General features: G+C 37.6%; 1 protein-coding gene across 30 annotated transcripts in view; it reads left to right on the top strand.

Moving 5' to 3' along the window:
* nrxn1a (neurexin 1a) overlaps positions 1-25,792 on the top strand; it is a 1,341,442-nt gene that overhangs the window by 1,198,248 nt on the left and 117,402 nt on the right. For 23 of the 30 annotated variants that reach the window (XM_078404791.1, XM_078404790.1, XM_078404793.1 and 20 more), the window contains 2 exons: positions 8,759-8,848; positions 9,972-10,288. In XM_078404791.1, the coding sequence (XP_078260917.1) occupies positions 8,759-8,848; positions 9,972-10,288 (407 nt within the window). The remainder of the gene's footprint in view (positions 1-8,758; positions 8,849-9,971; positions 10,289-25,792) is intronic. The other 7 variants (XM_078404817.1, XM_078404810.1, XM_078404806.1 and 4 more) reach the window with 1 other exon arrangement.

Below are 25,792 nucleotides of genomic sequence, written 5' to 3'. Positions count from 1 at the left end.
TTTTTAACAAGTGAACGTACTTGAGTGGAAATCTAAGAGGAACTATAATTAATACTTGTGTTATTTTTACCCCTGAAGCAAAACTCTTGGTTGAATGTAGCCCAGAAACTGAAACATGCAAAGCAGGGGGAATAAATAACTGCTGAAGTACAAAACAGGGAAATGTAGTGTTAATTTGCATTCCCTTGCCTTCTTGTTAGTGATTTTGTTATTTTTAATATGTATTAAAAAATCATTATCTATGGTGGAGTGAAATGAAAGAAACCAGTATATGTTTGTATATTATTGGTGAGATGTCATTATTTACAAAATTTGTTTACATACATGACCAACAGCACAGAACAAAATGAATACTCTTTAAATTGTACAGTTTGTAATGGATTACTCTTGGATAATAAGATGACTTGGAGGCACAAATACACAAATTGAAATGCCACTCTTAAGTGCAATGAAAAAGAGTAAAGTACTTGCTTTTGCCAGGGGCTCTTTCTGTTAGCTGAGTTCTGACACGTAACAGATTTTATCTTCTGAATGCCATTTTCCATCAATTTTGATGCCTATGGCTCTGAGCTTGCAAGCTCTCATCTGAACAATGACCTCCATTCCATTGTTTCAGTTGGTTGACTTCAAATCATGCATAACTCAGGGAATGTGATGACACTTTCCTACCGTATGCGTTTTGATAGGTGACAGATACTGAGGAAGATCTTGCTCGAGACATGACATGACATTCGTGAATGATATAGATTATTTATGTCTTTATCGTACCGATGAAGTTGTTAAAAACAAATAACATAGGGAATTGAAAGTGCAGTAAAATATTGAAATTTGGGAATAATTTTTCGCTTTAACATCAAATATTGTCAATCAGGACTGAAACATTCTGCACCATGAGCTTTCCCGTTTGAAGGATATGAAAAAAGGAAATGACAGATCAGTTAGCATCACGGAATTGTTTATGAAAGGTGAAGAGGGATAATACAATGCTATAATTATAAATTGAATGTGTCGACAAAATATATTTGCTTAATCATACAGAAAAGGGTAATAGTTTCAGAGTGTGTGGTGACGTGAAATGCATCACTGATCAGAATAAACACTTAGGTGCCGACTTTTGTTGCCTGATTCCGTTGGTCCCAAATGGAAGCACTGCTTTTCAGCTTTTTAAACTAAGGTAAACCTCAGATTTTTGCGCATGTGGATTCAAACACAGAAGTCCTGAATCCAACTCGCCAGTGCCACAGATTACAGGGCTTCATAAGGGGAAACTAATTAACATTTATTTTGTGCATCTGTGGAGGAAGGTGGATAGACATGGTTTTGGGTCGGGACCCCTCTTCAGAATGAAGCAACGCCATCTGTCCATTTCACTCCACAGATGCTGCCTGACCCATTCAGTTCATCCAGCAATCAGTTTATTGCTGAAGATTTCAGTGTCTGTAGACTGCTGTCTCCAACTTATTTATTTTGATTCATATTATTGTTTATGATCATTTATGTTTTTAAAAAAAGTAACTTTTTTTCATTATTTATTTTCATTTCTATCTAGCCTTAAATGTTCCTGAATAATAGCTGCATTAAAAAAAATAGTGAAGATCATTCGCAACTTTTCGGAACTGACAAAGCTGGAGTCAATGTATAGCTGACTATCAATGATTCCAAGGACACCAGTGCCACAGGAGGCCCTGCCACTGCTTAGATCATGCCACTAAAGTGGTGGATACACAGACTAGGGAGATTGGCTCTCAGCATCTAGATTTGGGAAGTACAAACATGGGGTTAGGGTTAGGAATATGGAATCATTGGCCAATGATTCCAAAAGAGTGACTGAGCCAGCATATTGACCCAATTAGTTGGAAAGGCTCAGTAGTAATAGGAAGTACAGGTCAAATATTAGTGGTAGTCTGTCCAACGTGTGAAAGATTATTTGTCATTTACATTCATTCATGCCAGTTTAATGTTTGGGAATCTTTGAAATGTCAGTATCAAGGAAATAAAAGGAAGCTTCTCTCAGTAAATAGAAACTGGTCCACAGAAAATATTTGAGGTCGCATACTACAATCTGTCCATTCTGCTGCTATTTTAGGTTATGCAATTTAGTAATAACTCACAAAACAAATAAAATTAATAAATATGCATACCCTAATATTCCCTCTATGGTTCCACAATGAAATTGTTGAGTCATGTTTGGTGGGATAAGATTGACCTGAGCATTAAATTCTAAGGTATCATAAAATGCTGGAGCAACTCAGCAGGTCAGGCAGCATCTAGGAGAGAGGGAATGGGTGACGTTTTGAGTCGAGACCCTTCTTCAGAATTATTAAATTCTGACATACATAATGGGGTAGTGTGCATGTTGTGATGTCTTAAGTAGCTTCTTTATTTATAGCTTTCATATTATTCATCAAAAGTTTAACAGCAGAGGCATGTTGTAGATTCAGTAAACAGGACAAATCATTCCAATTCCATTGGCATTGAAAGTCCCTGAAAGTTGAGGGTGAATGCTATAGAGTCGTACAGCATGGAATGTATCTGAGCGATTAATTTATTTGAGGCCAATTCAGGATCAATTCTGCTACAGTTTGACATTTATCTCCAAGTAGGACAGATAGGTCTATGTTGTTGATGTGGTCAACAGCGCAATAGACCCACCATCTCCAGTTTACATTTCCTGTGAACAGAATGTTGAGATTGTGATGCAGGCTCTCAGTTTATCTAAGGCATTACTGCATGAGGTCTTCCATGAAATGATGTTCATTTTGCATTACTTTATGTAAAAATTAAGAGATAAATGACGTGATGTTAAGACATTTTTATATTTCTTCTCCATCTATTACCACGTGAGTTCTGGTGAGCATTGCTTTGTAATTGCTTTCTGGGGTGCCTACAAAAGCGAGTGGGGTTAATCTAGAGTAGGAAGGAACTGCAGATGCTGGTTTAAACCGATGTTTGGCACAATTAGCTGGAGTAACTCAGCGGGTCAGCCAGCATCTCTGGAGAAAAGGAGTAGGTGGCGTTTTGGGTCGAGGCCCTTCTTCAGCGTATAGATTTGTTTTTTTCCCTTTTGACTTCTCCTGGTATCTCCCAAGTGGATATCCAATCCTACTGAGATCCATGGATCTAAATTTGTACATTGCTATTAATTCTGAAGATGGTGTCATGAAATTGAAGGATGTCCCATACCGAGACGACGCTGATGATACAATGCAATATTAATCATTTCTGAACTATTTGCTTAAGATCTGGATTGAGACTTTTTCTTGGCTAATTATTTAAATTTGTGCACCATGGTTGGAACATATGACTTCACTGAACTGAAATCAGGATTTATGTCTAAATCACACAGTAGAAAATTAATAAATATCACTTGAATCTTGTAGGAATTAACACCATTCGTTGTCACATATTGACACAGCTTCAATTCATCTCCTGGTATCAGTTTTTAAACAACTGCAAGCTTGGTTCCTCATTTAAGATATACCCCATTTTTAATTATTTTATTCTGAAGCTCTCTGCTTGAGAAATTCATATTTGTTGGCTAATTGTGATATTAAAATTTGCATTAATTCTTAATGTTTGTTCCCAAATAGATAGCTGATGAGTTTGATATTGACAGTACAAAGTTGTTGGTTGTCAGCACAGATGTACTTCTCCATTATAAATTATTTTCTCATTTGAATGAATTTCAGAGCAAATGAGCTGCACTACCAACATTCAGTATATAAAAAAAGCTGTAGAAATCGGAACGAAAGATCAAAACATAAGAACAACATAAAAGCCTCACAATATTGGAGCAGGAGTAGGACACTCAATCCCTCCAGCCTGCTCCACATGTTGATCTGACTCGGTCCTCTGGAATTTAGAAGGATGAGAGGGGATCTTATTGAAACATACAAGATTATTAAGGGATTGGGCACACTAGAGGCAGGAAACATGTCCCCGATGTTGGGGGAGTCCCGAACCAGGGGCCACAGTTTAAGAAGAAGGGGTAGGCCATTTAGAACGGAGATGAGGAAAATCTTTTTCACTCGGGGAGTTTTGAAACTGTGGAACGCTCTGCCTCAGAAGGCAGTGGAGGCCAATCCCTGGATGCATTCAAGAGAGAGTTAGATAGAGCTCTTAATGATAGCGGAGTCAAGGGATATGGGGAGAAGGCAGGAACGGGGTACTGATTGTGGATGATCAGCCATGATCACGATGAATGGCAGTATTTGCTCGAAGGGCTGAATGCACCTATTGTCTATTGTCTATTCTCTGCTAATTACCAATTTCCAAGCCCTCAATTCCATATTCTTTCAAAAGCGTATCACTTCCTCTCCAAACATTTCTGATGATCTGGCCTCAACCACATTCTGGGGAAGAGACTTCAACACCCTCCACAAGAAGTTCTTGTACACTTCAGTTTTAAATGGCCACCCCATAATGTGCATGTCCCCTCACTTGCATTTCTCTCACTCGTGGAATCATTCCAAAATCTTCGCTGTTATTCCCCTGTAGAATCTTAAATATTTCAATAAATTCACCCTGCAAACATCTGAACTCCAGAGATAATTAATCTAATTTTGTTAGTAGCTTGATATTCGGCAGCATTCCCATCCCAGAAATTAGCCCAGTGAATCTCTTTTGGACTGCCTTTAATGCCGATATATTCTTCCTTAAAACATTACAATAGTAATTAGCTAAAAAATAATATTGAAGTTTTCACTCATGAAGCATACAAACTACAGTGAATTTTGGTCAACTTCGTTAAACTACTACACATTACGTAATGTGTAGTAGTTTAAATTGTATTTGTTTTATTATTGCATAAACTATAATTCATTGTGGTGAAATGTCATAGAGCGCCCATTTTCAGATGGCATGGTAAAAGTTAGTGGATTTCTTTCTCATCGGAATAAATCAAATTTTGCACCATTGATGATGCAACAAATCATGATTTTTTTTTAAAAGACAGTGATGATGATCGTCATAGAGTGATACAGTGTTGGCCCTTCGGCCCAACTTGCCCACACCTGCTAACATGTCCCAACTACACTAGTCCCACCGGCCCGCATTTGGTCCATATCACTCCAAACCTGTCCTATCCATGTACCTGTCTAACTGTTTCTTAAATGTTGGGACAGTCCCCGCCTCAACTACCTTCTCTGGTAGCTTGTTCCATACATTCACCACCCTTTGTGTGAAAAGGTTACCCCTCAGATTCGTATTAAATGTGATGATTAATACTAGTGAAGTCTAGCATAGAGAGTGAATAATGAGAGCAAGTAGACAAAAATATAAATAGTATTTGTCAAGGTAAAATACATACACTGGGTTTCTGTACTTCTGTGGCTCCAACAACTTATTATCTGTCTCCTTCATTGCCTTTCAATGATGATGTTGCTGGGGTTTCATGTCAATGACTGACACCTTTATTTGAGAGAGGGCAAAATGGAATTAGATTTCAGCAGTGACAATATAATACACCGAGGAAAGCAAAAAACATACAGCAGGCCTGACATCGCCAGTCTATTCCATCTGACCCGCAAATATAAAGATATGATTAAGATTTTTTCCTCACTGCTTTTCTCAATTCTGCTGAAGATTTTCGTTCTGATTCAAAGGTTTGACCTTTCACTTTTTCACTGCTTTCTCAGATTGTGTTAAATTACTTGAAGTCTACCTGTTCAGACAGAATTAATACACGACAATGTGTCAAAATATTGTCTGTTCAGTGGAAGAATGGAGCTGTGTGGAATTCAATCAGCGAGGGCAATGTCACAGCACATTGCTTGGATGATCATATTTTATCCAAACCAAATCTTTTTCAAGTCGTCTGCCATTGAAGCAGCAAACAGATTTCATGCCAGCAACCCAAATGCCTATACACAATAATAGATGGAGCATGTCACTCAAGAAAAGCTATATGAACTCTGACAGCTGTGGAGTGAAAAATACACATTTCTCAGGTGTTCTTTGGGATATTTTATAAATAGAAAAACAGACTGAACAGACTCCTACACCTTGGGAAAATATTCAAAAAGGAAACAGTTAGCAAACATGAAGGTATATTTGCTGAAGACTTACTGAGATAGAGTCATGCAGCCTGGAAATAGGTCCTCCATCCATGCTGACCAAGATGCCCCATTTCAGCTGGTCCCACTTGCCCCTGTTTAGTCCTTATACCTCGAAACGTGTACTTGTCCAAATGTCTTTTAAAAGTTGTTATTGTACCGAACTCAACTACTTCATCTGGCAGCTCGTTACATGTATCAACCACCATTTGTGTGAAAATGTTGCCCCTCAGGTTCCTATTAAATCCTTCCCCTCTCACCTTAAACCTATGCCCTTTCATTGTTTATTTTCTGACCATGGGAAAAATAGTCTATACATTCACTTGATCTATTCACCTTATGGTTTCATACACCTGTGCTCCAAGGAATAAAGTCTAGCCTTTATTATAAACTTTGTAAATCCTCCTTGCATTCTTTCCAATGGATCTTCCCTTCAGCACAGTGATCAAAATTAAACACAATACTCCAAATGTCATCTCACCAACATCATGTCCAACTGTAACATAACATTCCAACTTCTAAATTGAATTCCCTGACCATCTAATGGCCAGTAAGCCAAAAGCCTTCTCATCAACCTATCTACCAGCTATGCCACTTTCTGGACACTATATGCTTATACCCCTAGATCCACTTGCAACACTCTTTCAGATCTTACTGTACAATGTGAAGGATCTACCCTGGTTTAACTTCCTGGAATGCAACACCTCACACCTATCTGAATTATACTCAATTTGCCATTCCTCAGATCACCTATCCATCTGATCAAGATTTCGCTATAATTCTTGATAAGGATTTTCACTGTCAATGATACCATCTCTTTTAGTATCATCTGCAAACTTGCCAACCATACCTTGTATATTTGCCTCCAACTTGTTCATATAGATGACAAACCTCAATATGGCTAGCACCAACCCCTAAGGCACACCTCTAGTCACAGGCCTCCAGTCTGGAAAATCTACCTTATAACACCACCACCCTCTGCTTCCTACCATGAACCCAATTTTGTATTCCCTTAGCTAGCTGTCCCTGAATCCATGCAATCTAACTTTCCAGAGCAGCTACCATGCAAAACCTTAACCATATAGACAATATCTATGATCCTGCCCTCATCAAACGTCTTGGTTACTTCTTCAAAAAACTCCATCAAATTTGTGACATGATCTCCCATGCACAAAATCATGCTGTCTGTCACTAAACTCCTCCCATCTTTCCAAATGCATGTATATCTTATCCCTCAGAATACGCTCCAATAACTTTCCTACCACAGATGTTATGCTTACTAGCCAATAGGTCCAAAGTTTTCTTTGCAGTCTTCTTAAACAGAGGCATAACATTAACCACCCTCAGTCTTCAGCCATTTACTTTTATTTTGTGGCTAATTCTGAAAAGGCCATAGATTTTTGCTTATTGACATTCTGACTTATTTCAATAGAGTGCTCTTGCAATTGTGTGATAATTCTGAGAATCATTGGTCTGGATATACCACAGATGAATTAGGTTAAATGGTAGATGGTTGTTCCTATTTAATTATTTTAAGTTTGAAAGAAGATATTGAATTATATATCAATTGCAGATACTAGGTAGGTATTTCATCATCAGTGTAGTCAGTTGGGGGCATGATATGATTCTTTATGATAACTTGTTGGGAGTTGACCAAGTATTTGGCCAAGAGCTGCAGACCTAAGTGACTTAAGAAGATTTTTTTTTAAACTTTATATAAAATAAATTTTAATGGAACAGTAAACTCCTAAAACTTCAAGTGCACATCAATAACTGAAATCAGATGGTCTTTCGGTTTATTTATCTGTGTGTGTGTGCGTGCGTGCATGCGTGTGTGTGTGTGACTGGTGTCTCTGTGGAATAAATCCAGATTTAACAAATAAAAAAATATTTTCTTAATCAAAGTAATTTGAATTATCGAAATTAATTGAACGACAAACAAAAACATTTAAATTACTTTGCTGTTTTTAAATTAATAATTGCATGATGTCAACTGAGAAGAAATGGGTTATTAAATTTACAGTTGCTTTTGTCAAAGCCTCATTTACTTAATCAGTATTGTGCCCTACATTTATGTTTTTATATCGAATTTATCAGAACACAATAGTTTTGTATTGTTGTTCATAATGAGCCTAATGGAGTTTTAAGAACTCTTAGAATTAATTTTACCACTTTCTGCTTTTCTAGTTTGATTGATGTATTCTTTTTAATTTTAGAATACAAAACCAAATTGATATGTGTTCTGTGTTAAGGCATGGAAGGAAAGTGCATGTCACAGGCATCAGGTTTTTTTTGGTCTTTTTTTTCTTGTGAGACTAACATGGAGAAGAGTTACAGTGAACACAAATAAATCATACAATTGAATCAAGATTTAACTAGTTAACATGGGCTCTCTTCAAAACTGGTAGACAGATGAATATTTTTGTAAAGTTGTTATATGATATGATTTAATTTGTTGTTTTCGGTTTGTCTATAATATAACTTCAATAACAGACGGCGATGCAGCTTTCGAATTCTTAATTAATACAATAATTTTGTTTGCTAAAAAAAAATAACTTTGACACTTGAAATGTTGTAGATAGCATTTCTTAAACGACCAAATTCAAAATTCATGTGACAACTGTATAGCTCAAGATTTAAGTATTAACCTTTAACCTTTGACCTTACAGATTTTAACCATTGAAATGTCTCTTTAAACTTTAAAGGAAACAATGATAACGAACGCCTGGCGATTGCTAGACAGCGAATCCCATATCGACTTGGTCGAGTAGTTGATGATTGGCTACTCGACAAAGGTAAAAACATTGATTAAAACTTCAAATAAAAAATAATTTGAACTTAACCAAGAAGTGTTGGATTGTAACACTAATAAACTTAAAATATAAATTGCCAGTAAAATTAAATAAAACACAATGTTTTAAACAATAGTTAGAATTATTGCATTGCGTGTTGAATAATTCTTTTCCCATTTTGAAATATCAGCAGTTTAATAAGCATACCCCATTAACTTAAGGTTAAAGGGACTGTTAAATATAGTTTTCTAATTGTGATCAATGTACAACATTAATCCTAATTTAACAAACAGTGATAAATCCTGTACAGAACATGTTTACTATGTCTAAATTTAGTCATTAAAGGATGTACAATTAGCTTTGATCCATGTGTACATTTCTGCAACGTCCTTTTAAACTATATATAACTTAAATAGTGCTTCATGTGAATTGGAAAGAAGATCTGAAGTCCCTTTAACGTTTACTTCAAACATTTGAAGGAATTGTAGTATGAAAAAAAGTTAACAATAAAAACTGACATTTGCTGCATGCTTTTGCTGTGCTAAAACTGAACCCTTTAAAAATATAATAAATGATTTTTGTCAAAAAATCAAGAAATGGTACTGTTGAAAAGGTTTGTTCTGTTGGAGTGAAATGTTTCACACAATTTTCTCATTTTATGTATCACTTGTTAGTTCACATCTGCATTGACAATTTTGTTTCTTTTTTTCATTTCGACCCAAAGGTAGGCTTGCTGGAAGGCAATCAAATGTTTTCATATGCTCGTATAATATGTTTTATTATTTTTGTGAAGCAACATTTTCTAACTATTATTGTATGCTTGTACTCCAAATCTGTAAACATTGCATTGGAAAGAATTCTCTTCAAAGGCAAATAGAAAGAAGCAGCTCCGATTGCCCTTTAAGCAACCAAACAATTCAATTACTCCAAGAGATTTACTGAAACTCTACATCTCATATATTCCATCTGTGCAATAAATTACTATTCACGGTATTCTTCAGTAATTTATTGCAGTCCTTAATCATTTCATAAATTATTTGTTACTTCACATAAATGCAAACTAAAATTCTTGTTAATTAAGTCCACATTCAACATTTTTCCTATATATGTAACGATGTTTCCACAGGACGGCAGCTTACAATCTTCAATAGCCAAGCAACTATAAAAATTGGTGGCAAGGACAAAGCTCGTTCATTCCAGGGTCAGCTAACTGGCCTGTACTACAATGGCTTGAAAGTACTTAATATGGCAGCTGAAAGTGACCCAAACATCAGAATAGAAGGAAATGTGAGATTAGTCGGGGAAGTGTCCTCGATGACAACAGAAACAACCACATCAAAGCCAGCAGAAATATCGACCACCATTATGGAAACTACAACCACCATGGCCACGACCACCACCAGGAAAGGGAGATCAACCACCACAAGAGACGTTATGACTCAGGTAATTAATCACAGGTTTTCGCTTTCTTCTTTTCTATGAGTGTTGTATTAAAATGAGAAGTCCTTCAGCATATCTTTCAATGTAATGATCAAGGAAAGGTACACGGTGAAATTTCTGTGAAGTTATAACTTCGAAATTCTAATACAGTTTTCAATGTCAGATGGTACTTTTCACCTTTGTCCTTTTGTAGTGTGGTGGCATCTGAGGAGATTGAATGAGCTGATTGTGTCAGCTACAATTTTTAATGCTTGATTCAAGTAAATAATCCTCCTTGAAGATCTGAATTTAATCACCTCGTGATCATGTCAAACTATTAATATCAGAAATAAAAACTGGAGTAGGCAAAGCAATCCTTTGCACCTGCTTCACCAATAAGTCAGATAATTCACCTTCTGTGGGATGTGTGAAGTTGCAATTAATCTTTGGTATTGGTTTATTCTACTCCCGTGTACCGAGCTGCAGTAAAAAGCTTTTGTTTTGTGTGCTGTCCAATGATGATTTTCCAATTTCCTTACAATTAGCTGCACAGCAACAGAAGGTTTGTTGCATCTCCCTGGGCAAATTTTTGTTTTTGAGTCTTGCCTTAACTTGATCACATCTTTTTCTTTTAAATTCCAATGAATAACTTCAGGCAATCTTATTTATTTTTTACTGATCGAACCCCCAAGGACTCAGCAGCCAACTTAAATAAGTATGCCACCTCTGTGAGTATGCAGAAGACTGCGTGCCAAAAACATCAACTCGAGTATTTCCGAACCGTGACCTGTGAGGTCCATTCTCTAGTGGCATTCAATTCAGCTGATCCTGCACTCATCTCCAAATTTTTTAACCTAAGACTCGATACCCACCTGTGCAACTGTATCTTTGACTTCCTGACTAAAGGCCGCAATCATTAAGTTTAAGCAAAAAAAATTACTCCATGGTAATTCTCAACATCGGTGCCCCTCAAGATTGCATTCTCCTTTCCTTACTATACTTTCTAGACACTCATGGCCAAATTTTGTTTTTACTTCATTTATAAATTTGCAGATGGGACTAGTGGGCCAGATCTGAAAATAATGAGACAGAGTAAAGGAAATAAATTGAGAGCTGAGTGGTATGATGTCAAAGCAACAACCTCTTCCTCAATCTTAGAAGGAAACAGGAAAAGGTCATCCACTTCAGAAAGCAGGGTAGGGTCATGTATCAATGATGCTGAAATGGAGATGGTCGAGAGCTTCAAGTTCCAAGGTGTAAATGTCACCAACAATTTGTCCAAGAAGGCATACCACTACCTCCTCAAAGGGTTAAGGAAATTTGGCATGTCTCCAACGACTCTTACTAACTTCTACAGATGCATCTCAGAAAGCACCCAATCAGGACACATCACAGCTTCGTATAGCAACTACAGTGACCAAGACCACAAAAATTTGCAGAGTTGTGAATGCATCCCCGTTTACTGATGCAAACGATCCTCCCCCCCCCCCCCCACCCTTTACTTAAAATTACTCCACCAACACTTCATGCTGCCTCAGAAAAACAGCCAACAATCAAGATCCACTCAAACCCTTGTCAATCTCACTTCTCCTCTGCATCGTCAGGCAGAATATATAAAAGCTTGAAAGCACATACTTGCAGATTCACAAACAGCTTATCCCTGCTGTAATTAGATTCCTGAACAGGCCTCATATGCTTAGGATGCATTTTCAATATCCCAAAATACCTACTGCAGCTCTTGCACTTTTTTAAAATCTGCACTTTCTCTGTAGCTATAACACTATATTTTGCACTCTGTTTCTTTACTCATATATAAATTTAGTATGATTTGCCTAGATACATGCAAAACGAGGCTTTTCACAGTATTTTGGTACACATGACAATAATATACCAACATCAATACCAATAGAACATAGAATTATCGAATATCATTGCTAATACATCGATTTTTTCTGTGATTAATCTTTAAGAACCCAGAATAACAATTACTTGTTTAAGAAGATTTGTTTGCTTCTGGTCTCTTACTTTATCTCTTTATCTTCATGGTTAATTTCCTTCCTTAATTCTTCTCCATTTCTAACTCCATTCCCCTCCATTGATTTTTTGGCTGTGAAGAAAGATAAAACATTATTTACACCATACCCTAGCCATTCTATTAATCCCCATAATAATTTCTCCTGATATTTGTATCCATGAGATATTAATTTATTTCTGCTCCACTTCCATTTTTCATAGTTATAAAGCATTTATAAACTATGTTTCTTTACGATTTATTTCCATAATTAATCATTTTCTCGTTTGGTTATTTGTTGCTGCTTATTTAAAAACCTACCCCTAAGCAGGCTTGTGTGCATGCAAAAATAAAAATTACAGTTAATGGAAATCTGAAGTATTTATTTTTTTATATGCTGGATGTACCAGCAGGTCAAGCAGCATCTGCAGGGAGAGAAGGAATTTAATATTTCAGGTCAATAATCTGTCATCAGCATGGTCAGATGAATGGGCATCAACATGAATCATAAGGATATAAGAAAATGGGAGTAGGATAAGGCCACTTAGCCTTTTTCAAGCCTGTGCCACCGTTTAATTTGATCATGGCTGATCTACCCCAGGACTCACCTTATCTATTGTTTATTAACTCTGTTTCTCTCCCGACAAATGCTGGCTACTTGCTGAGTGTTTCCAGCATTTACCGTAATGATTTCAGGCTCGATGTACATGTTAACTCTAATGATAGTGTTAATCTAATACTATCCTTAACCTCCTTACTTAGCAATGGATGATCACTTTGCTCATGGAGTTTATATTTCTCAGGGCAATATATATTTGTTTGCAATTCTGAAATATTTTAAATGCTTCGATTGCTTATACATTTCAAAATCTTCTAATCTAATTCCTAATCCACCATTAGTGAATATACCACTGAAAGCTACATAATTGTCCTTAATTTCAAGATTCTCACTGTACTCTTTTTCATGTTGTTCTTGAGTTACAGAAACAAAAATAGTACATTGTGATTTCCTCCAAAGGGTCCTTTACCATAAGATAATTATTAAACCTTGCCTCTGCACAAAATAACTTCTAAGAGACCTTGTGCCCTAGTTGAAAACCAATAATCCCAAGAAATTTAAAAGACATTGGAGATGGAAAATACTTCATTTTGGCTACTCTATTGGTTGTAAAATTTGAAATAAAGATTTTCCTAAGGAAAGAACAAAACCAAAAATACACCTTATAACAACCAATGGGATGTTTTGTTATATGCTTCATGCATATTATAGTTTTGCCACAAGTTGTTGGAAATGCAAATTGATGCCAGGTTAACAAGCTGTCCAACATCTTCTGAGAATCAGTTTCATCGTACTATCTCAGCCAATTTCAAATAAAGGTTAAAAAAACTATCCGATACATGGAAGAAATAGGATGAATGAATACTTACAGAAATGAATAAGGCAGAGGGGAAAAAATGGGGTGAGACAATGGAAAAATAAAGAAAAAATTAAGAGCAAATAAGTAATATATGGAAGCATATATATTCTACTATATGTCATTATTTGCCTCCTGGATTTCCAGAATGAGGCACCATAGAATAACAGTGTGAAATATTAGTCTTAAATGGTTGTGACCAGGTAAGTTTGTGTTATTGTTGCAAATCTATTCTTTCGTGACATCCTGTAAGGAGATTCAAATTGATCAGATCTTTTTTGTAATGCTGAGGTTTGATAAGTTCATAAGTGATAGGATTAGAATTAGGCCATGTCACCCCTCAAGTCTACTCTGCCATTCAATCATGGCTGAATGGTCTTTCCCTCTTAACCCCATTCTCCCGCCTTCTCCCCATAACCCCTGACACCTGTACTAATCAAGAATCTATCCATCTATATCTGCCTTAAAAAATATCCATTGACGGCCTCCACAGCTTTCTGTGGCAATGAATTCCACAGATTCACCATCATTTGACTGAAGAAATTCCTCTCATCTTCATAAAGGAATGTTCTTTAATTCTGAGGCTATGGCCTCTGATCCTAGACTCTCCCACTCGTGGAAACATCCTCTCCACATCCACTCTATCCAGGCCTTTTACTATTCTGTAAATTTCAATGAGATTCCCCCCCCCCCCCATCCTTCTAAACTCTAGCGAGTAGAGGCCCAGATCCGTCAAATGCTCATATCATATGTTAACCCACTCATTCCTGGGATCATTCTCGTAAACCTCCTCTGGACCCTCACCAAAGCCAATACATCCTTCCTCAGATTTGGGGCCCAAAATTGCTCACAGTACTACAAATGAGGCCTGACCATCCCCTTATAGAGCCTCAACATTATATCCCAGTTTTTGTATTCTAGTCCTCTTGAAATATTTGCTAGCATTGCGTTTGTCTTTCTTGCTACCGATTCGACTTGCAATTTTTTGGGAATCCTGCACCAGCACTCCCAAGTCCCTTTGTACCTCTGATTTCCGGATTATTTCCCCATTTAGAAAATAGTCTATGCCTTTATTCCTACTACCAAAATGTATGACTCCACACTTTGCCAAGCTTCTTTGCACCTGCAACTTCACTGCCCACTCTCCCAACCTGTCCAAGTCCTTCTGCTGAGTCCCTGCTTTCTCTGCACTCAGAAAAAGCACCCTTTATTGCCACTCTTTGTCTTCTTCCCTTGGTATCTTCCCTTTAATACCATGGACTCTCATCTTCCTCAGCAGCCTCACCTATCAAAGGCTTTCTGAAAATAAAGTTAAACAACATCCATTGGCTCTCCCTTGTCTGCCCTGCTATTTACTTTTTCAACGAATTCCAGCAGTTTGGTCAGGCATCACCTCCCCTTCACAAAACCATGCTGACTTTGGCCTGTTTTATCATGAACTTCTAAGTACTCCGTAACCTCACCCTTTATAATAGACTCCACAATCTTACCAGCCACCAAGGCCAGGCTAACCAGCCTATAATTTCCACTCTTCTGCTTTGCTCCCTTCTTGTGCAGCGGGGTAATATTTGCAATTTTCCAATCGTCTGGAACCACTCCTGACTCTAGTGATTTTTTTGGAAGATCACTACTAATGCCTCCACAATCTCGAAAGCCACCTTTTTGCAGAACCCCAGGGTGCAGTCCATTCAGTCCAGATGACTTATCCACCTTCAGACCTTTCAGCTTCTCCTTAGTAATAGCCACTCCACGAACTTCCACCCCATGACTCTCTGGAATTTCAGGCATGTTGCTGGAGTCTTCCACTGTGAAGATTGATACAAAAAAGTTATTCAATTCCTCTGCCATTTCTTTATTCCCCCATTATCACTTCTCCAGCATTATTTTCCGGTGGTCCAATGTCTACTCTTGCCTCTTTCTTACTCTTTATAACAATTTGTATCTTCTTCACAAAATGTGCTTTGAACATAAAGGTTGTGATGGTTGCCAAGGGCTCATCTTATTTGTGGTCTATAGTTTCCATTTATACATGAATAGTTTCTGTGCAATTATGAATTCACACCCACTTGTAGTTGATATATTTTTAATGGTAAGGAAAATGAAAAAATAAATGTAATCTGAAGTGCATCAATTAAAATTAAAATTTGGAGTTGTTCCATAATGAAAACAAACAAATTTAGATGTATCTACCCTATTGCATGTCACTTTGACACTTTTATTTCACAAATGTTCCTTTTGAAATATCTAAACTCGCACGAAACTTAATTGGAGTTTGTTTACATGCATCATTAATTATTCATAGTTGCTATTCAGCTAAAATAAATATATCTCCAGGAAATAGGTAAAACGTTTTAATCTTGTGAATCACTTTTATAACAGGTTTTTCAGCCTAATTTATCAAAACTGGGCCAAACTCGTAATTTTTCAAATCGTATCCAATCAGTCCTAATTGGCTGAATGGTATTTTCAGCTCAATGTATGTTCATTTCTAAATATCTAAAGGTGGGAATTCATTAGAATTATGGACACTGGTTGCTGTAAAAATTGTTATTTGTATTTTTTTAATCATTGCAGTAACTATAAAAAAACTGCAAATTCAAAGGGCAACTAAACTAATCATTGAAAAGAGCTTGCAATCTGAGTCTGGGCCAATATACAGTTCTTTGATGGGACCACTTTACATATTTAAGTCAGTGCAGAAATGATAAATATGAAATTACTTTAAATTGACGATTGACATTATAACAATGAATATACTACACATTACGGTTTCTAATTGCTTTATTTCCTCTGCAAATTAAGTTAAATTGATATCTAAAGAAGACATTGCAGTTTTAGACCTTCAATTTTCATGTCCAAAGCATTGTGTACATTACGATTGCAACAATGCAATTTTGAGAAAGTTTCTACACATTTCTGAGCTAAGTAATGTCAATCATTTATAAAGAAGAACGTACAGGTATTAGAAATGTGTTTATTGTTGTGAGAAACATTTCATTTTTTGATAAAAGAGGCTTTTGAATTCACCTCTGGATGGGGCATTTGGTCACATGTCAGGCCACCTATAAAATGTAAAAGTGTTCAAGACTGGAGCGACTAGGCTTGTATACACTGGAATTTAGAAGGATGAGAGGGAATCTTATCGAAACATATAAGATTATTAAGGGGTTGAATACGTTAGAGGCAGGAAACGTGTTCCCAATGTTGGGAGAGTCCAGATCCAGGGGCCACAGTTTAAGAATAAGGGGTAGGCCATTTAGAACGGAGATGAGGAAAAACTTTTTCAGTCAGAGAGTTGTAAATCTGTGGAATTCTCTGCCTCAGAAGGCAGTGGGGGCCAATTCTCTGAATGCATTCAAAAGAGAGCTAGATAGAGCTGTTAAGGATAACGGAGTCAGGGGGTATGGGGAGAAGGCAGGAACGGGGTACTGATTGAGAATGATCAGCCATGATCACATTGAATGGTGGTGCTGGCTCGAAGGGCCGAATGGCCTACTCCTGCACTATTGTCTATTGAAAGAACACGTGTCTTAGACAGAGTATCTTGCCTGACACCTTCTTGCCCGTTGCATCTTTTGCACGTGGAAGCCGTGTTTAGTGTGCACTTCTTCAGAAGCCAGTGCAGGTTCCTCAGCCCCTGTGAACATTCTGCTAGCCCCTTTCTATCAATGTTTCTTGTATTCACCGCTAGAAAACACTCACTAGTTGCTGATAGGGAGCCGGTATTTGTGATTCATCTCTATAAAGATAAATTCCTGAGATCAGTCTGTGAGGAAAGATGTCATCAATGTGGCAAATTTCATGAAAAAGAATAATACAAGTCTGAGCCCACTTTGGCCTGTTTTGGATCTGGCAGTCATGGATTTTGCATTTGTGTTTGAGCTCTTTGAAACAGTATTTGGGACATTGCTAACACAGTTTTAATGCCACATACCTAGGCCAAAATATATTTATGTAATCGGAGCAGACATTTAATTATAAAGGATCTTTAAATGTTAACGTGAAAGTCACTTCATGTTATATTTAAAGTAGATTCACAACAAGAGAGTATAGCCATCTGCCTCAAAGCTTGAAGAGCTAATCAGCCTATTTATATTCTGATGTTCCTGTGTGAGAAGATTGGAAGGTAACATATGTAACAAGAAATCAAGATTTTTTTTTAAACCTGAATGCCAAATACAATATATTGTGCAGATAATTGTGAGAAATTGTACAAGTGAAGAGCAAGTCAATATCCCAAGTACAATTAGTATGAAATAGTTTCCAGGAAAGTTGAAAGTGATTTATACATGTTTGCAGAGTGTAATTAAAGTATGCAGTTTCTATAAATCAAAATCCAATTAAAGAAAGTGATAAACAATAATGATAAATAACAAAAGTTAACATAAGTTCCTCACAGAATCTGTTACATCCATAGCTGACCATCCACAATTGAAGATCCAGTTGAATGAAGCATAATATTGTAGACAGACACAAAATGCTGTAGTAACTCAGCGGGACAGGCAGCATCTCTGGAGAGAAGGAATGGGTGACGTTTCAGGTCTCGACCCAAAACATCACCCATTCCTTCTCTCCAGAGATGCTGCCTGTCCCGCTGAGTTACTACAGCATTTTGTGTCTAACTTTGATTTAAACCAGCATCTGCAGTTCTTTCCATAACGTTGTAGAAATCCCCAACACTGAACACTGAACCCCGATAAGCTTTAGCCCCCAAGTCACAAGATAAATGTTATGCAGGTGGTTCAGCAAGAACCTCCAAGACCTATCATTTGACTCTCTGGATTGAATGATGAGGTAGGAGGGTTTTAGCTTGAACTGTTTCAAAAGCAAAGACTATTTAACAGAAATGTACAATGACATGAAACACATTAACCGATGCCATGAATAAAATGTTTGTGGTTGTTCTCTGACCCGCTCCTATAAATCAACAAAATGTGTAGAAATAATGCACATGACTTCTTTTTCCAATATCTGCGCACATCCAAAGGATTCCCATGGAAATTCCAGGCACATGCTTTTATAGTAGCAATAATTTAATCAACCAGAAATGCTTTTATTTCATTTAATTGAATTGTTGGGGAAAAGCCACAGTTGATGGAATCTATATCTACTCACAAATGATAGACGATGCATTTAATTGAAATCAATTTAGGAAACTTGTCCATTCGATTTTCACACCATGTAATAGTGTTAAAAAGTTAATACTAAAATACTCAGCATCACATTTACAACCCCCTAAATCTGACTATAAGAAGATTAAATTAGCTGTTTTGATTGAACATTACAAGTAAAACATTTGCCTAAATAAGATGCTATTAAAGAAATGCTATCACATTTTATAACTCTATTGAGCATTAACACCAGTACAGGGATGGCAGCATTTACAATTCAAAGAACGTTGTGTATACATAATACGAATAGTGGACGACATGCAGCTGATGAATTTCATCATGGCTTTGGAAAATGGCATTGTTGATCAAACAACAAACTTTATGTTGAAAAAATCTACGCAGTTTATTAATAAAACTATCGTAAACTTCACTGTCCGAGAAAGCACACATGTTATCAGGCTTTTTCCCACTAATATAAATAAACCGCTGCCCAAGTGATGAAGCAGGTGCATGTTGTCAGTAGCAGTAGCTGTGATGGTGACCAACAAGTTATAAGCCTCAGAATCTTTCCATTTTGTGGTGGGGATATCAGCAATAGATTGTATTGTACAATGTATTACCATATTAATAGTCACATTTGCTCTCTTATGGAGTTGGCTAGTTAATTGATTAATGTGGGCATTTAGAGAGAGAGAGAGAGGGAAAACAAGCAAAGGTACATATAAAAGCTGTGAAATGTGGTTTGGTGCTGCTCCAGAGAAATGAACACAAAATGAGTGTACTGGGAAATGCCCAGTAGATCATCCAACATCTATGAAGAGGAAAACATTGAGTTGATATTATGGATGGATTGATAACGCTAAAGCAGAGGTGGCCAATCCTGATACAAACTGCAAAACTGAATTATCTGAACTTTAGAAATTTGACGTGGAGTCCCAAAGACTGCCATGGGCCCAGAAGTTAGACGAATGGCAATTCCTCAAGCTTACGCTGAGATACAGGCAGATTAGTCAGAGTGAGAGTGGGGTGGAAAATTAGCAAGAGAGACAGCTGGAAGCTGAGGATCACTTTTTCCAGACTTCCAAACCAATCAGCTGATGTCCATTTGTTTTCTTCAATGTAGAAATCATATTGTGGGCATCATTTTCAAAACTCTGGATTGGAAAAAGTACAAGTGAATTGCTGTTTCACCTGGGAGGACTGTTTGGATCCTTGAACAGTGGTCAATGGAGAATGCATTTAGAAGGAAAGAGGCTGGCAGAGATGTCAAAATCCCAAGGGAGTAGTCCCCCTGGAATCGTGAAAGGGTAAAGGAAGATAAGTCTGGCGGTGTAATTTCAATGAACTGAGGGAAAATTGCCTGAGATTAAATTTTCCACCGGGTGGCGCCATCAGCGATGGCAGCCTCACCAACAGCCTGTCTGTCTTTTTGTCTTTTTTGTTATTTTTAGTGTGTTTTAAAAAGTTTGTGTTAATGTTCTCTGGTTTGTTTTATGTGGGGGTAGGGGAGGGAGTCGGGGGAAAGTTTTTTCAATCTCTTACCTTGCCGGAAATGCGATTGTTTTCCGGATCCTGTCTCCGGTCGCTCTGCGGCCTAACATCATGGAACTGGTGGGCCTTGCTCGAGACAGTCTTTGGGCCCCACCATGGGACCGTGGACTTCCCATCGGAGCCTGCGATCCCTTTCCTGAGATCGCGCTCCAACCGCGGCCTGCGGATTCTAACATCGAGGAGCTTTCAGTCTCAGGTAGAGACTGATGTCAGGAAGCTCCAAAGTCACAGATGTTTGACTAGCATCGATCCGGGGTCCATTCACCCAGCGCGAGGGAGCTGAGATCCCCCCGATGCGGGAGCTTGATCGCCCCAATGCGATGGACCCGACCGCCGGCAACAGGAGCCAAGATCGCCCGGACAACGGAAGGCTCGAGGCCTCCGACCGCGGGAGAACAAAGAAGGGAAGAGATTGAACTTTTTTTTCGCCTTCCATCACAGCGAAGAATGTGGAGGAGTCACTGTGGTGGATGTTTATGTTAAAATGTATTTTGTGTTTTTTGTTGCTTTTTATTGGTATGACTTGTATGGCAAATCAAATGCCCCGTATGTTGCAAAACATACTTGGCTGATAAAGTATGATTATGAATGCAAAGGCTATTGGTGTAGAAGATGAGGGAATGAAAATATCATTTTTATTCTGGCCAGGAGTAGAGGGGTGAGATCAGAGATTTGGAAATAAATTAGATATGGTTGAACATTCCTTCAACTACAGAAGAGCAGAAGCCACAGTTAAGGAAATAGGAATCTGTCATCTGCAAAAAAACGATTTGGTTGTATAATGGGATACACTAGATTTGTCCAGATGAATGTAATGCCAATAACATTTAGGTGGTTTGACATTGACTAGAGGAAAGAAGCCTCTCGATTCAGAGCCAGTTTAACCATGATCGAGGAACATTAAGACATTAGGTGCATAGAAATACAACAATCTTTAAATCCTGATCCAAACTATGACTCATTCCACAGATTGTCATTGTCTCACATATCTCCTTATCTAAATGTACTGTGGGAATCTCTTCAACTCTCCATGCTGACAAGCCATTTGAGGCAGTGTCTTACTGCTATCATCTCAAAGGAAATTACTGGTCAATGAATGATGTCGTTGCCACAAACGCCACATCCCGTATGAGTGAATAATAAAATAAGTTAAAAAAACTTTCACTAAAGTTTCTCCAATGTCCTTGCAAACTTACATTGGCACCTTTTCCACCCGGACTCAATTTTTAACTTCTCATTTCATTAATTACTCCATGTATATTGTCCTATCCACTTCTAGGTAAATTCCACATCTCTATACTTCTACATGTGGCTTCTTGATCAAACCTCTCATTCCTTTTTCGTTCTCCATCTCTCTCCTTCGTTAAGACCTTGATACTAATGTCTTTTTTTCTTAATTGTACTTGTAATTTCCTATATAAAAGAGGATATATAAAAGGCAAGCTTTCCTCTTGAAATATGAAATTTCCTTTGAAATGAAAGTACATATTTGAAGATGGCATCAATGATTTATTTATTTTATTAATCCCCTTTATTTTGTTGGAAATAACATGAAATCTGTTCAACCAAACACATTTTAATTCCAATTAAAACAATAGAAATCAACATTTACAAGTAATAGATATTTTTGAAGAAGCATTTCCAGAATAAATAATGTTATAATTTCTTCATTCACAGTGCTAATTAGTTTAGATTTACAATCAACCATTGACTGAAATAAACCACAATGTGATTGTTTTTTTAAACTGTAATCTCATTTCATCCACACTTACTTGCATGTAATCTTATGCATGAAAGCATTATAGTATTAGCAGCTAAAACACTGCATGTATTGGCAATGATCATTCCGGTAAATTTAAACAGAGGTCGTACTCGATTTGATTTCAGAACAAACTAAATATATCACTGCTGTTACTTCCACATATGCACAATAAGGTTTATTATAAATCAATGTTGCTGTATTTAAATGCCCTCCAAAATAAGTTATTTTACATTCCACAAAAAATCTTATGGAGCACTTGGCATTTTAATTATTTTAAAATGCAGTTTTATGTTGATCAGCAGGCACCAGCGATAATCCAAATTCCTTTGCAAAACTACAGCTTATTTCAGGAAATCACTGAGACAATATTTAGTTTAGTTTAGAGATTCAGTGCAGAACCAGGCCCTTTGGCGACCGAGTCCATGCCATCTAAGCCAACACGACCACTATCCTACACACTAGGGACAATTTACAATTTTTATTGAAGCCAATTAACCTACAAACCTACGCATCTTTGGAATGTGGGAGGAAACCGGAGCACTTGGAGAAAACCCACGTGGTTACAGGGAGAACGTACAAACTCCGTATAGACAGCACCCAGAGTCAAGATTGTACCAGGGTCTCTGGCGCTGTAAGGCAGCAACTCTATCGGTGCGTCACCGTGCCACCCAATGATATATATAAAATGAACAATACATTATATAAATATTGATTATAAAGATACAGCACGGATACAACATGGAAACAGGTTCTTAGGCCCACTCAGTCCACGCTGACCATAGATCAACTTGTTCTATGTTATCCCACTTTTGCTTCCACTCCCAACTAACAGGTGAAATTTTACAGAGGCCACTTAAGCTACAAACTCCTACAAGGAATGGGTGACTTTTCGGGTCGAGACCCTTCTTCAATCTGAAGAAGGGTCTCGACCCGAAACATCACCCATTCCTTCTCTCCTGAGATGCTGCCTGACTCGCTGAGTTACTCCAGCATTTTTTGTCTACCTGCTTGGTAGCACAGTTGGACTTCAGTGTCCCAAGCAAACTAGCACTGATGCTTTAATTTCTTTATTTCAGTAACTCGCGAGGTTACCATTCTACATGCCATTGCACATACAACCATTCTTTAGGAAAACCGGCTTTTCCTTCTTTGAGTCAATAGGAAAATGCTCTTGTGTATAACCATCAGTGAAAATGCTCTTGGGTATAACCATCAGTGAAAATGCTCTTGTGTATAACCATCAGTGAAAATGCTCTTGTGTATAACCATCAGTGAAAATGAACATCTTTGCATTTCAACGCTGGCAGAAACCGAGGCTATGAGTCAATATTTTTGTCTGTTGGGGAAACAAGAATCATGAATCTAAGGATAGTTGTAGTTCACTGATCCTATATTTAAAATGACAAACTTGACTATTTCATACAGGATGATTTTGTGTTGGAACAACATAGGATCGGGAGAAGGCCTGGATTGTTTAGAGCTTCCAAATGTGTTTTCTATCTTGAAGCAGCAATGGAAGACCAATAACCCAATTTACATGGCATCATGTTCAGCGCAAGCATTGTGGGCTGAAAGTCCATCCCTGCGCTGCATTGTTGTATGATCTATGATCTAAGAACATGAAGCAAGGAGAAACTTCAGCTACTGCTTTTAATTTGTGATTGTGTCTTTCTGAATATAAAGCTCCATTTATTCATAATAGCAGTGATGGAGTAATTGGATAGCAATTTAAAGCATAATTTTTAAAACATTTAAAAGTGCTAAAATATTTGAGCTTGATTAGTGCAGTGGAAGGAACATAGAATTATCAGAAAGAAATAGCACTTCCATTTCCAAATAACCTGATTTCAAATTACAGAAAATTACAAAAAATACAAAACTGTTTTATAATTAGATTGAAGTACAGAGGTTAGTAGCTTAAAAAAATGTTAAAAAATGCAGATAACAAAGCTGAATGGGACTTTGCTTGGCTGTGAATGGACAAAATGACCGCAGATGGACTATAATGTGGTACAATTTAAGATTATGCCCTTTGGTGGGAACAAAGAAGCATCATTTCAATGTTGTGTAGGAAAATAACTGCAAATGCTGGTACAAATCGAAGGTATCACAAAAAGCTGGAGTGACTCAGCAGGTCAGGCGGCATCTCAGGATAGAAGGAATGGGTGACGTTTCGGGTCGAGACCCTTCTTCAGACTGAAGAAGGGTCTCGACCCGAAACGTCACCCATTCCTTCTCTCCAGAGATGCTATCTGACCCGCTGAGTTACTCCAGCTTTTTGTGATACCTCTTATTTAAATGTTAAACCATTTTAACTCCTCTTCGCATTCCCATACTGACCTTTCTGTTCAGGGTCCCCTTGATTGCCTGAGTGAGGCCGCACGCAAACTGGAGGAACAGTTCCTCATATTCTAGGTAGTTTACAACCCAACAGTGTGAACATTGAATTTTCCAATTTTAGGTAACCTCAGACAACCCCCCCCCCCCCCCCCACCCCACTTTCTCCTCCATTTTCTCCTCCACAACACCCCTCACTTGTGCCCCACCAGGAGTCACACCTATTCCCCTATATTCCTTCCACTGACAAACCCCCAAAGGCACATATTACCTCCAATGCCTTATCCTGCCTTTCCTCTCTTCCAGCCTTCTCCCCTCCCCACTTTCCCCCACAATTAGTCTGCAGAGGTGTTCCGACCCGAAATGTCACCTATCCATCTTTTCCAGAGATGCTGCTTGATTCGCTGAGTTACTCCAGCTTTTAGCGTCCTCATACAATTTTAATGTTGATACTCAAAGATCTGGCTGTCCCCGCACGAACATCACAGAAAGTTAGCATGCAGGCGAAGCAAATAATTAAGAAAGCAAGTGGAGCCTTGGTTGCAAAGGGAAGGAAAACGATAGTAAGAACATATTGCCACAAATTACTTGATGTAGAGTTCTCTGTATAGTGTTATTTAAGAAAGGGTATAGTTGCTTTAGAGACGGTGTAGCAAAGCATTGATTCCTGGGGAAAGGGAGCTGTCTAATTAGGAAAGATTGATGAGAATGAGACTATATTGTTCGGTTTTAAGAAGAATGAGAGGTGATCCTTTATGCGATTTTGAAGAGGCTTGACAGTGTGATGTTTTTTCCCCTCCTGGGACAGTTCAGAATTGTAGGGCATAGTTTCAGGATAAATAATTGGCACTAACAAGAATTAGGCATTTTAGAATTCTTTACTCCAGAGGGCTGTCAATGTCAAGCCATTAAATATATTCAAGGTTAAAACAAAGATTTTTTGGACAACGGGCAAATCAAATCGTGGAAATTGAGCAAGGAAAGGAAAGATCGGTCATTATCTTGAAGGTAGACACAAATTTAAACCAGCATCTGCAGTTTTTTTCCTACTCAATCATTATCTTATTGATTGGCACTGTTTATTTGTACTACATGCTCTCACAATGTTATTAATAACAGGTGCCTTATACAAAAAAAAACTCTTTTAAACCATGTTCATACATTTAGCTTTGTGTGGATTTCTCAGATCTCCACAGCAGAGATTTCTCGTACAAAAGTTTTAAGTGTTAACGACTATGCCCGATTGTTTCATTCATTTGAATAAATTTTACTTTTAAATCGAGAAATAATTATATTTTTAATGACCAGAAGCATGATTTTCTGTTTAGCTTTAAAGTCACT

The sequence above is a fragment of the Rhinoraja longicauda genome, chromosome 9, assembly GCF_053455715.1.
Source record: "Rhinoraja longicauda isolate Sanriku21f chromosome 9, sRhiLon1.1, whole genome shotgun sequence".
In the NCBI taxonomy this organism is placed as follows: domain Eukaryota; kingdom Metazoa; phylum Chordata; class Chondrichthyes; order Rajiformes; family Arhynchobatidae; genus Rhinoraja; species Rhinoraja longicauda.
This window is presented reverse-complemented; position numbering and strand designations above follow the sequence as displayed.